This window comes from Ustilago hordei (genome assembly GCF_900519145.1).
Source record: "Ustilago hordei strain Uho2 genome assembly, contig: UHO2_contig_09, whole genome shotgun sequence".
Lineage (NCBI taxonomy): Eukaryota > Fungi > Basidiomycota > Ustilaginomycetes > Ustilaginales > Ustilaginaceae > Ustilago > Ustilago hordei.
The window spans coordinates 252,703-263,665 of record NW_024545280.1 but is presented as its reverse complement, the minus strand read 5'-3'; the positions used below and the strand labels follow the sequence as shown (position 1 = coordinate 263,665).

Below are 10,963 nucleotides of genomic sequence, written 5' to 3'. Positions count from 1 at the left end.
CTATTGTTGAACTGATTGGTGGTTTGAGATGAGCTAGAATGTTGGTGCAGGAAATGGCGATCAAAATTGAGGTCGGGGAATCAGAATTTCCTCGCTTCCCTGTGTCATGATGCACGCCATCGCAATTAGGCTCGATCAATAGAGGATGACGTCTCGCTATCGGGCATATCAAGCGCCGAAGACCTTTACCCACAGTTCCTTTTCTGAGATGGTATTGATCTGCATTACTACGAGAGAGAGGGGATAATGTTACATGATACAGGCGTGGTCATTGTAGTCTTTGTTTCCATTCCTTCGGTCCAAGATCTGCTGGTTCTGAAGAATCTAAGCTCTTCGCTTCTTGGCAGTTGTCGCCCCCCCATCCTGCTGATCCTCTTCACCATCATCGTTCGCCCTCTTACTCCCGCTATTCCCATTCTCACTCTTCCCTACTGGAAACGTACAATTGGGACAATGCCATTCACCATCCGGGATCTCGGTCAGTTTCGGTCTCAAACAACCCAAATGCCAAGGATTCTCACATTTCTCACATTCCAACAAGGCATCACCCTCTCCACCCTCCCCTTCCTCCTTGCCACACACCATACACACCTCTTGACTCTGCACTACCTCTGGCCATCTTGGCAGTTCTCCATATCTCTCGCCTAGATTCCTCGCAAGATAGAAGGTTGTGTTTTGACCGGCGGCGAGATCGATGATGGCAATGCCGTCTAATGTTTCGTTGCGGAGTGGTTTTGTGGCGGAACGAGGTTTGCCTTCGCCGAGACCGAGTTCGCCGCAGTTGGCGTTCTGGCCCCAACAGATGTTCATTGTCGCTCCGTGCTCGCCTACGACAGAAGCCTCTTCAATTGCGGTGCAGAGCAGAGTAACTCCGCCAAGGGCGGCATTGGTGATTTTGACACCCATTAGATCGGGAAGATATTTAAAAGTCATAAATCCTTGACCAGCACTTCCGTCTCCAGAAGTCTTCCATTTGCCCGCGAGCCAAAACATGCTCTGACCGTCGACGACGGCTGAATTCGTTGGCCCGGCATAAATCGCTTTTGCTCGCATCACCACATTCTCCCTCGCGAACTGCGGCACTAGCGTCGGTGTGAGTTGATCTTGTTGTGAGCCCAGCCCCAATCGGCCGTAACCGCCGAACCCCCAGACGTAGACATATCCGTCTTCGTCCATCGCAATGGTGTGTTGCTGTCCACAGGCGATCTGAGTGATTTTCTTATCTGCGAGCTGTTTTACTAGGAAAGGTTCGGAGAAGGTGTTGAACGCTAACCTGTTGCTGCTGGTAAAGTGTTCGCCTGTTCGCCCGTTCCCCAACTGACCCTTTTCGGAAGAGCCCATGGTGTAGACTTTTCCGGAGGCGGTGAGGAGCATGGAGAAGGTGAGACCGCAGGAGGCGGCGATGATAGGATCGCGTTCTTTAATGAAGGGTGCTGTTTCGATGCGGGTGAAGATGGGGACGGTTTGGGATTCTGGATGAGCGCATTGACCGGAGGTGTTGAGGCCTGCGGAGTAGACGGAGCCGGAAGAAGTGATGAGCAGGGTATGCGATCGACCGCAGGCTGCAAAGACAATTTGGCCTTTGGATCCGGAGGGGAGGGCGGGGGAGAAGTCGGTGGATGGGTCGAGGAGGTAGGCATCCCACACTGCAGGCCCGGAAGGTTTGGAGGAGGTGGGGATGCGTTGGATAGGAAGACCGCATTGACCTTGTTCGTTGCGACCGATGATGTAGGCGTCTCCATCGACGGAGAGGAGGACGGCGTGACAGGAAGAGTGAGAGGAGAAGACGCGCTTCATGCGGACATTGGAGACTGAACGGAGGATGTGTGGTGCTGGCAAGTCGGGATGGTCAGGATTGACTGTGAGAGGTGGACCGGCTTTGGATGCTTTACGACCTAGTGTAGGCCAGTCGATACCGCCGGCGACGAGCACTCTGCCCCATTGGGGAAGGTCTGCTTTCGACATGTTGCTATGTGTATGGCGGATGCGGGCGATACTGTCAGGAGCAGAGGCTACGGTGTAGGGAGCGTTCTGTGCCGGAGATAAGTAGATGAAGTGGAGATAGGAATTGAGAGGTGTCGAGAAGAAATGATCGAGAACGAAGCGCGGCCTTAGAACAAGAGAGACGGCGGCCTCGACGTTCGAGAGTGTTGGCCTTTTGGCTTCCTTTCATTTGCCACGGAAAAGAGACGCGTCGCGCAGAGTGAGCAATCTCGATATTCAACATTCTCGTGCGAGAATGCGACGCGTCTGAAATTTGTAATTTCATCTGTCCAAAAATGCCGTCGGAGCCAAAGCCAAGATTATTCTGAGAGCGTGTTATGCGTGTTGATGTGTTGGTCTCTCCTCCATCCTCGCACAGGCAAGCAAACAACAACACCACCACCTCGGTCAACACCATCTCGGTCAACACCACCTCGGTCAACACTACTCGGTGTCGCCTAACTCAGCTCCAACGGCTCTGATCGGGATGCGAAACATCTGCATCGGGTCGCCTGTCGAAGCTATTGTTCGGTATGGGCGACAGAGACGGTTCTCGCAATGCAATGTTGTGTCTGGTAGGACGACGCTATGGAATGCTTTTGTTGCGTCAGTCTCAGTTGCTTCTTCCGTAAGAGGATAGAGGGAAGGATGATGGGGGATAGAGGTGAGGGAGGGGAACGTGGGAGCAAAGCAGGGTAGGACAAAAGGCACGTGGCGTGTATACTGTACCATCATGCGCCCTCGACAACTCTTGCGGTTTGCTATCATTTGCATCTCCCCTCCAAAGTCCCCTCCAAAGTCCCCTCCAAAGTCCCCACCAGTCCCCTCCAGTCCCCTCCAGTCCCCTCCAGTCCCCTCCAGTCCCCTCCAGTCCCCTCCAGTCCCCTCCAGTCCCCTCTTCTGAAATTGATCTGCATAGATGCAAGTTTCAGGAACGCTCTTGCCCCTCCCTCCCTTCTTTGCTTGCAGAAGTTGAAGATACGCTGAAAATTTCCAGGGTTTATTCAACGTGGGGCGAATCACGAGCTGAATCAGGCATGTGAAATGCATCAAGGTTGACATGGCAACGACTCAGGACTCTGCAGGAGGCACTCGACTTATCTCAGTCCAACGTTCTCAGAGATAGTGCCAAGGTATATACTGTATGTGCTCATGTAGTTCCACTCCTTTATAGCAATGTGAAGAATCCAAGTAGCTATACATCTGTACGAAGGGAGCCTGATCGTGGCCCCGAAGTGGGGTTTATACTTCTCTATATTTCAACTGCAGGTCTCTTTCTCGTGTTGCGCAGAACCCTGCATCCCCGCTTACCCTCTTCTTAAGGCAGAGCATTTGAATATATACAACCCCGACTCTCCGTTCCTGCTTTTCTTTCTTCTTCATCCTCTCCTCTCTCTTCTCCACTCCCCTCCACTCTCCTCCCCCCCAACCCTCCTTCCCTGCCTGCTGTTCGCAGCTCTACACTCATTAGCAATGAAATTCGCCACCCTCCTCACCAGCGCAATGCTGGTAGGCTCAGCCCTAGCCGCCATCCCCTCTGACGTCGCCGTCAAAGTCCAAAACCCAGTCACCACCGCCAACTCCCTTGGCACCTCGGACATCAAACCCAAAGTGATCGTCGACCAGACCATGGACATTCCAGGCATGAGACGTTATCGTCGTAAGCTCAACAACCAGGCCGAGTCCACGCACGAAAAAAGAGCTCTCCCGCCCCTCCGATGGCCTTACAACGATAACAGTCGCAAAGTCCGCGGTGTTTCGCTCGGCGGTTGGCTTGTAGTGGAGAACTTTATCACTCCCAGTATTTACGGTCAGACTGGAAACGATGCTATCATTGACGAATGGACATTCGGATCTCTTCAGCCTAGGGACCAGGCGAGGAGGATTCTGCAGAAGCATTTAAACACTTTCGTTACTGAGGACGATATTAGACAGATCGCAGCTGCCGGGTTGAACCATGTTCGTATCCCGATTGGTTATTGGGCGTTCGAGGTAAGGTCTGATGAACCATTCTTCAAGTTGAACCAGTGGGATCTTTTGAAGCAGGCTGCTCTTTGGTGTGGGAAATACAACCTTAAGGTTCTTGTTGATCTTCACGCCGCACCGGGCAGCCAGAACGGGTATGACCACGGTGGACGTCGTGGTGTTAGCGAGTGGGCCGGTAACGCAACCGACGTTCAACGCACGATCAATATCCTTCAGACTATGTCGAGCGAGTTCAGCCTTGCTAAGTACCAAAACTCGGTTGCTGCTTTCGAATTGCTCAACGAACCCGTCACAGACCGAAACGTAGTGATGGACTTCAACCGGCGAGCATACGAAGTTGTACGATACCCTAACGGTCGTAACGCGGCCGAATCTCCTCTTCTCATTGTAGTCAGTGACGAATTCACCAGCCCAGCTTACAGCGATTACTGGAACGACAAACTCCTCCCTCCCAAATACCAAGGTGTTTCTATCGACTCGCACATTTACACTATCTTCAACGACAAATCTCTTCGTCTCTCCTCAAAGGACCGCATCAACTACTACTGCTCGCTCAAACCCAAATGGGCTGCTGCCAACAAAATCCACTACCAAATGGTCGGTGAATGGACCCCGGCCTTCACGGATTGCGCTCAAGGCATTAACGGTCGAGGCAGAGGTAGCAGATACGATGGAAGCTTCAAGCATAGCCAGGGTAGGATTAACAGCTGTTACGCTAAGAGTGGTGATGCTAGGACGTTCACCGCCAACTACAAAAGGTTGTTGGGTAGCATGTGGGAGGCGCAGGTGGACGCGAACGAGGGTGGTATTGGTTGGATCATGTGGACTTGGAAGACGGAAGCAAAGGCGGCGGAGGAATGGAGTTATCAGAAGGGTTTGCAGTATGGTTGGATTCCCAGGGATCCTACTAAGAGGCCTAATGGGATTAGGTGCTAAGCCGACAGCCCCGGCGCTCGAGTTGAAGTCGTTTAGGCCAAAAAGCTCCCTTGGAAACAGCTTGAGCGCCCTATCATCGCATCGCATTCCGAAGAATTTTCTGTCTCTCTCACTATCTTTACGAACTATTCATCTATTCACCTTGTAGAATCAGAGATCGCACTTCAGTCTTCTATCCGTGTTCAATCCTGTGAAAGGTGCGATATTGCAATGCTGAAGCTACATCAAGCAGTCGCTGCATTTTCGTCCTCTTCAACTCCCTGTTCATTTGCCCTCCGAGACCGCAACAATTCCACCAGAGTCTTAGCCAACGTCTGCGTCCCTTGCTTCTTCTTAGCTGACAGAATCACCACCTTCATCGGCTCCCCCTCCTCTCCTTTCACCCCAGTATCCCACTTCTGCAGTGCCCTCTGGTCCTGCCAAATCTCCCTTGCCTGCCTCTTAATCTTGTCCACCTTTTCTTTCGCCATCTCGATCTCCTCCGGCTTCTCGAACTGGTCTGCTTTATTCACAATCACCAGTCTCGCCTTCCCTGGCAGATCCTCCCTGTACTCCGCAAGCTCGTTATACAGCACTTTCAAATCCTTCCACGGTTCCGGTTCCGTCAAGTCCAGTACGTATGCTAGGAGGGAACATCGTTCGATATGACGCAAAAAGGTATGTCCCAAACCCCTATTTGCCGCCGCTCCATCGATCAACCCGGGGATGTCGCTCAGAACTAGCCTGAACTCCTCTTCTCCCTCTCCACCCTCAGGGGAGAGGAGCAGGTCAGCACCGTACCCTTCGCTCACCTCAGTATTGTCGACACCGATGACAGAGCCATCAGACCCAAGGCGGACGACACCGAGATTGGGGCTGAGCGTGGTGAACCTCCAATGACCCACCTGAGCTTTTGAGGCGGAGATGGAACGGAGGATGGTGGATTTACCCGCGTTAGGAAGTCCAACTAGACCAATATCCGAGGGACGTTTGAGTTCCAGTGTGATTTCAAGACTTTCACCGTATTCTCCGCGAGTGGCGAATTTGGGGGAACGGTTGGTGGAGGATAGAAATGTGGGGTTACCCAATCCGCCGCGACCGCCGGCAGCGAGGAGGACGCCAGCAGAGTCGGGTGGGGTGGGTTCGTCTAGGTCGATTCGCCATGGCTCTCTATCCTCAGATGGCGGAGGAGCTTCGGAGTCTTCATAGGGAGTAACAGACGCAGCTGAAGGTTGATCCGAAGAAGAGTTGGAGAGGGTGGAAGCGGCGGTAGATTGTGCTAGGTAGCGGCGACGTCTACGACGGTCAAGAGCAAGCCGCATTTCAGCTGTTCGGAATTCGGTTCGACGATAGTTGGTTTCTTCTGCACGGGGATAGTGGCGCCAAACGCGATCTCGGAGGATTTGGAGTTGATGTGCGATGGTGGGTTCGAGAAGGTCTTCTCCGTCAATGTCCTCCTCTTCTGAGTCTTGCTCTTGGGTTTTCTCCAGCTCACCATCCGCGCTGGCCTCGTCTGAATACTCAATCTCGGGTGGCGGAGGACGCGACCGCGCCAACCGCTTGCGTTCTGCTTCTTCAGCGGCCAACACTACATCCTCTTTCGCAACTACTCCTGTCGGGTCCCAATTGGCTTTCGCGGCACGCTTGAGAAGGTCAGAATAGTACTCTTCTGCCTCCTCTTGCTCAGGTATCCTCAACCTGCGCGTTGCGGTTACAACCGTGCCGACGGGAACGTCGATGTACTTGTCTTCAGCTTTTCTGCCATGCAGAAAGCTTCCTTGACCATGTGGGCCATCCGCACCACGAAAACGACGTGAGATACGAGCTAGCGTAGTGGGACCATCAACCGCACGAATGTAGATTGAACCTCCTGAACCACCGTTACCGCCAGAAGGTGGGCCAAACTGAACGAACTTTTCGCGATGAAAAGAGACGCAGCCATCACCGCCCTTTCCGCCTGTGACGCGGAGAAAGATTTGATCGACAAAGTTGGAGTGTCGGTTGCGTTGCCATTCCGCCTTACGTCTTGCTTTCACGATCTCAGCGTTGTGAGTGATGGAGGTGGTTGAGAATGATCGAGAGGATCGGCGGGAGAAGGGGGTAGAAGACGAAGATGAGCGACTGCTGGGTCGGCGGTCGGACGCTCCGCCTCCGACCGAGCGTGGTTGCTGTTTGGGTCGTCGAGGCGTGTCGGAAGGTGTATTCGTATCTCTTTTTTCAGTAGCAGAATCACGAAGAAGATTTTTCTCGGTGATGACATTGCTGAATCCGCCAAACTGCTGCAGCGCTGCCCGTACAGCACGAAGTCGACTACTGAGGAAGGGATTTCCATTGATCCTATCACCCGGTCTGGACACCATGGGGGAAGTACGACGTTCTATCTTGATCTCAATCGGTACGGGATCTGTAGAAAGGTAGAAATCAGAATCGTGCTTAATGATGGCATCTTCCGGTGTGTCGTCTTTGGCTTTTTTCTGGTCGACAAAATAGGAGGTTTGTGTTGCAGCTTCCATGTTGCAGAGTGGTGCTACGTCGTTCCAACCTGGACGCATTGCTGCGGGATTCTGAAGCGAACGAGAGGAAAGGAATGTTTGAGAGGCGGATGCCTGTTTACTGGGAGCCTTGCAGCTGATGAGTGGACCCATGCCTACCAGCATTTCGTGCTCTTTGTTTGGAAGGTAAGAGCGAGGAGCTCGAGAGGGGACGATCGGTGGGAGGACGACCGTGTGGATGCCATCGTTGGTGAGTGCTTTTCGTAGACTCCCCTTTTCGGCGAATGTGACACTGCCGTACCCTAGCAGCCTTTGTGAGATAGGACTGCGGGGGAAGTGAAAGTGTTGAATAGGACCGAACTTGGACGCGAGCTGAGATAGGAGGGAGAGGGTGTGAACGACCGAGATGAGATGCTTGCCGTTTACCGTGCGGACAAATACGGATCGCGCCAAGCTTGTGTCTGAAGCTGCTGGCTCACGCTTCTCTGGGAGAGTGGATGAGGATGAAGCCAATGGCGATCCTGATGAAGAAGAACGCGAGGGAGGATGCGGTGTCAAGTACTCGTCGAACTTCCAGTTATCCGAGCGCGTTGCACAAGATGCAAAGTGTCGTACCGAACCAAGTGCGCCATGCTGCTGTTGCTGAAGGACGAGCAAAGGTTGCAGCCTTAGCAGGGTTCGCTTTGCTGCCATACCTTGTTCTGTAGAGTCTTTGTACAAGGTTGTTGGATGGCAGGCAAGAAGGACGATGTGACGGAGCGACTCAAAAAGCTTGACATCTTCTCAAGCTTGTTCAAGGGTCCTTTCTGAGTAAGAAGATTTTTGTTTGCGAAAAGAAAATATCGGCCCGATTTCTTTCTAGAGACCGTGTCACGTTTTCCGATTTCCGATTTCCGTTTTCCGAATGGAAGATCTCGAAGCGCAGTGAGATGGTACTGAGAAGATGCTTTTCCTGACCATCACAGTCTAGAGCATTGTGGTCTTGGCAATTGTTGATTGCCAAGACTGGATGTCAAGGCAATGGTCCTCCTCATTGCTGAGTGATCATCATACACATCATTTCAATGAATACATTGCAATCCTCCAAGCAAACACATTCTTCACACTCCCTTTCCTGAGCATGAAGACATTCTTCTTGCTCCCTTTCCTTGCACTTGTGCTGTAACCACAATTCTTCCTGCTTGGTGTGCTCTGCTTCTTGCTTGGTGCACTCCTGTGCAAGCTTGAGGCAAATTAATAGGCTTTCTATTGAAGGTTGATAGAAAGCCTCTGCAAGGGAATCCTGCTTCTGTTCAACTTTGTTATGCTTGCACTTGTAGCCATTTGCTTGTGAAGATGAGGCCCAGTTTGAGAACATTGATGGACTTGAGACCAGGGCATCTGATTGGATGGGATGTGGGGGTGGTGTTGAGATGTCAAAATTGGTGCAATCTCCAGCATTACTGGGAGCAGCATCCACCAGGTCATGGATTGGGGGTAGGTTCCAGGCATGCACTGTGTGGTTGAGGTCTGCATCACTGGATTCCTTCATGGGATTGCTGCCAGGGAGCACATTATTGGAAGCCTCATTGCCAGTAGCATCCAGGCTAGGTGTTGTGAGGAGGATGGCTGGCCCTGCCAACACATGTTCATTCATCATCTCGTGCATCTTCTCAAACCAAGGATACTTGGCTGAGAGAGCAACCCAAGACATGTAAGACTGTAGAGAGAAAGTGTCAGCAAGTACATATTCACAAGTAATATAACCAATGGTCTTAAAGTACTTACAGGATTCATTGCATCCATGTCCTTCAGCAGTGTTCCAGCTCCCATAAGCAAGAGAGCTTTCTTCTCCCAATGGTAGGTTTCTTGAAGCCAGTATACCTTGAACTTGATGCAAGAGGGATCAACAGACCTGGCAGGGAAGACTGACCTGCTGAGGTCATGATAGACCATATCCTTGTGAAGCTTGTTGGTGGGCTCATTGGCTTCATTGCGATGAGAAGGGAGAATTGTGCACTGATATGACTTGTTGATGTAGATCATGTCTACAAGGCACTCGATGTCCTGAGCCTGCCAGACAAAGTTCTTCTTTGCCCCATTGTCGGCAGGCCTGGTGGATTGGGTGGAAGGTGTACCAGAGATCTGATTGATTGGGGAAGTGACAGGAGAAAGCACAGGAGGTGCACCTTGTTCTTGCTCTGTGTTGGATGGGGGAGTTGGAGAAGCAGGAAGAGAAACATCCCAGCTTCCAGCTTCAAATACTTTGTCAATGAATGACATGGCACACCAGTGTGATGAAGTAGTCAAGTTGAGGAGGTGAAGCAAGCAGATGTGCATCCATCCACAAATGTGCACACTTTTCAAAGGTGTGCACAGCACTCTACATGCACAATGCTTTGTGCAATGCTTTGCACCATCTTTCTCGCTCCTCTCTCTTCCTTCTTCCTTCTTCACCAACACCATCACCTTCACCTTCCATTCCAACCATAACCCCCTTCCCTTCCTCATGGTCCTCTACACCATGGTGTGCTTCAGCACATAACAGGACCAGCTCAATAGCATCATTCAAACTCTGGAAGTATCATTGCCCACTGAACTTGATCAGTATGCAGAAGAGTTGCAAAACCCAGACTTTGATACAGATGATTATGATAGCAGCTCTGACACTGACAATGGCCCAACACCTCTTTCAGCAGGCCTCATTCACATGTATGCCCTCATCGCCCAGCAGTGATACTTGTCATGGGCCTGGATGCTCAAGGAGCAGGAGGGTCACTGGTTCATATGGAAGGAGCACAAGTATCGAAGACCTAGTTGATACCAGTAAAGAGCATGGTCGTAGTGCAATCTCCATGGAGACCATGGACTCCTATGGACTCACATGCAAAGGAGGACCAAGCCATATGCGAGGAGGGCCAGGCACAGCCACAAGGAGGACCAAGCTCAAGGAGCAGGCACAGCCATGAAGAGGACCAAGCTCAAGGAGCATGCAGATGGTTACCACTCAGGGGCTCAAGAGACAAGAGTCAAAGGAACCATCACTGGTCAAAGGAGAAGGAGCAGTGTATAGGGAACTGGCAAGCAGGTCCTGAGGAGGAGGAGCAGTGTCGAAGGAGTCAACACCACTCAGGAGGCACAAGGGTGCCAAACAAGCAGGATAGCAAGAAGGAGGAGCAGTGTCGAAGGAGTCGATAGCTCAAGGAGGACAGGAGTGGTGCTAGAGGGGCCCCCTGTACAAGTACTCGATGAAGAAGGTACTCTCTGGAGAGAGAGCAGGAGCAGTGTCGCTGGTGATGCTGTGAAGAGGTATATAACCATACTTTCTCATCATCAAAGGTCGAGTGGATCCTCATCCACTCTACACACCCATCATAACTAGTTATCACTTCAGCATAAGTATATATTAGTTTCAGTCAGCATAGCAGCAATCTATCAAGGTTGCTCCTCATTGTAGTGCATGTGTTGTATCACCACTACCTGACATCCAAAGGTGGCCCATAGCAGGTCAGCAGTCCAGATATAGATAGAACCAAAGGCAGTAGTCCACTGTGGTCTGGGGATCACCTCAAGCATCAGTCAACACACTGGACACTCATGTTGATGCC

At 51.6% G+C, this 10,963-nt stretch overlaps 3 protein-coding genes across 3 annotated transcripts; 1 reads left to right on the top strand and 2 right to left on the bottom strand.

The window, feature by feature from the left end:
• Positions 1–324: 324 nt before the first annotated feature.
• Positions 325–1,965, bottom strand: UHO2_04461 (related to SRM1 ### nucleotide exchange factor; the record flags this gene model as incomplete). Its single annotated transcript, XM_041558453.1, has 1 exon — positions 325–1,965. The coding sequence occupies one exon, from the start codon at positions 1,963–1,965 to the stop codon at positions 325–327; it is 1,641 nt and encodes a 546-aa protein (XP_041414387.1).
• Positions 1,966–3,456: 1,491 nt separating this feature from the next.
• Positions 3,457–4,905, top strand: UHO2_04460 (uncharacterized protein; the record flags this gene model as incomplete). Its single annotated transcript, XM_041558452.1, has 1 exon — positions 3,457–4,905. The coding sequence occupies one exon, from the start codon at positions 3,457–3,459 to the stop codon at positions 4,903–4,905; it is 1,449 nt and encodes a 482-aa protein (XP_041414386.1).
• A 224-nt stretch (positions 4,906–5,129) lies between these two features.
• UHO2_04459 (uncharacterized protein) lies at positions 5,130–8,069 on the bottom strand (the record flags this gene model as incomplete). Its single annotated transcript, XM_041558451.1, has 1 exon — positions 5,130–8,069. One exon carries the CDS (start codon positions 8,067–8,069, stop codon positions 5,130–5,132), a length of 2,940 nt encoding a protein of 979 aa, XP_041414385.1.
• Between the last annotated feature and the right edge of the window lie 2,894 nt (positions 8,070–10,963).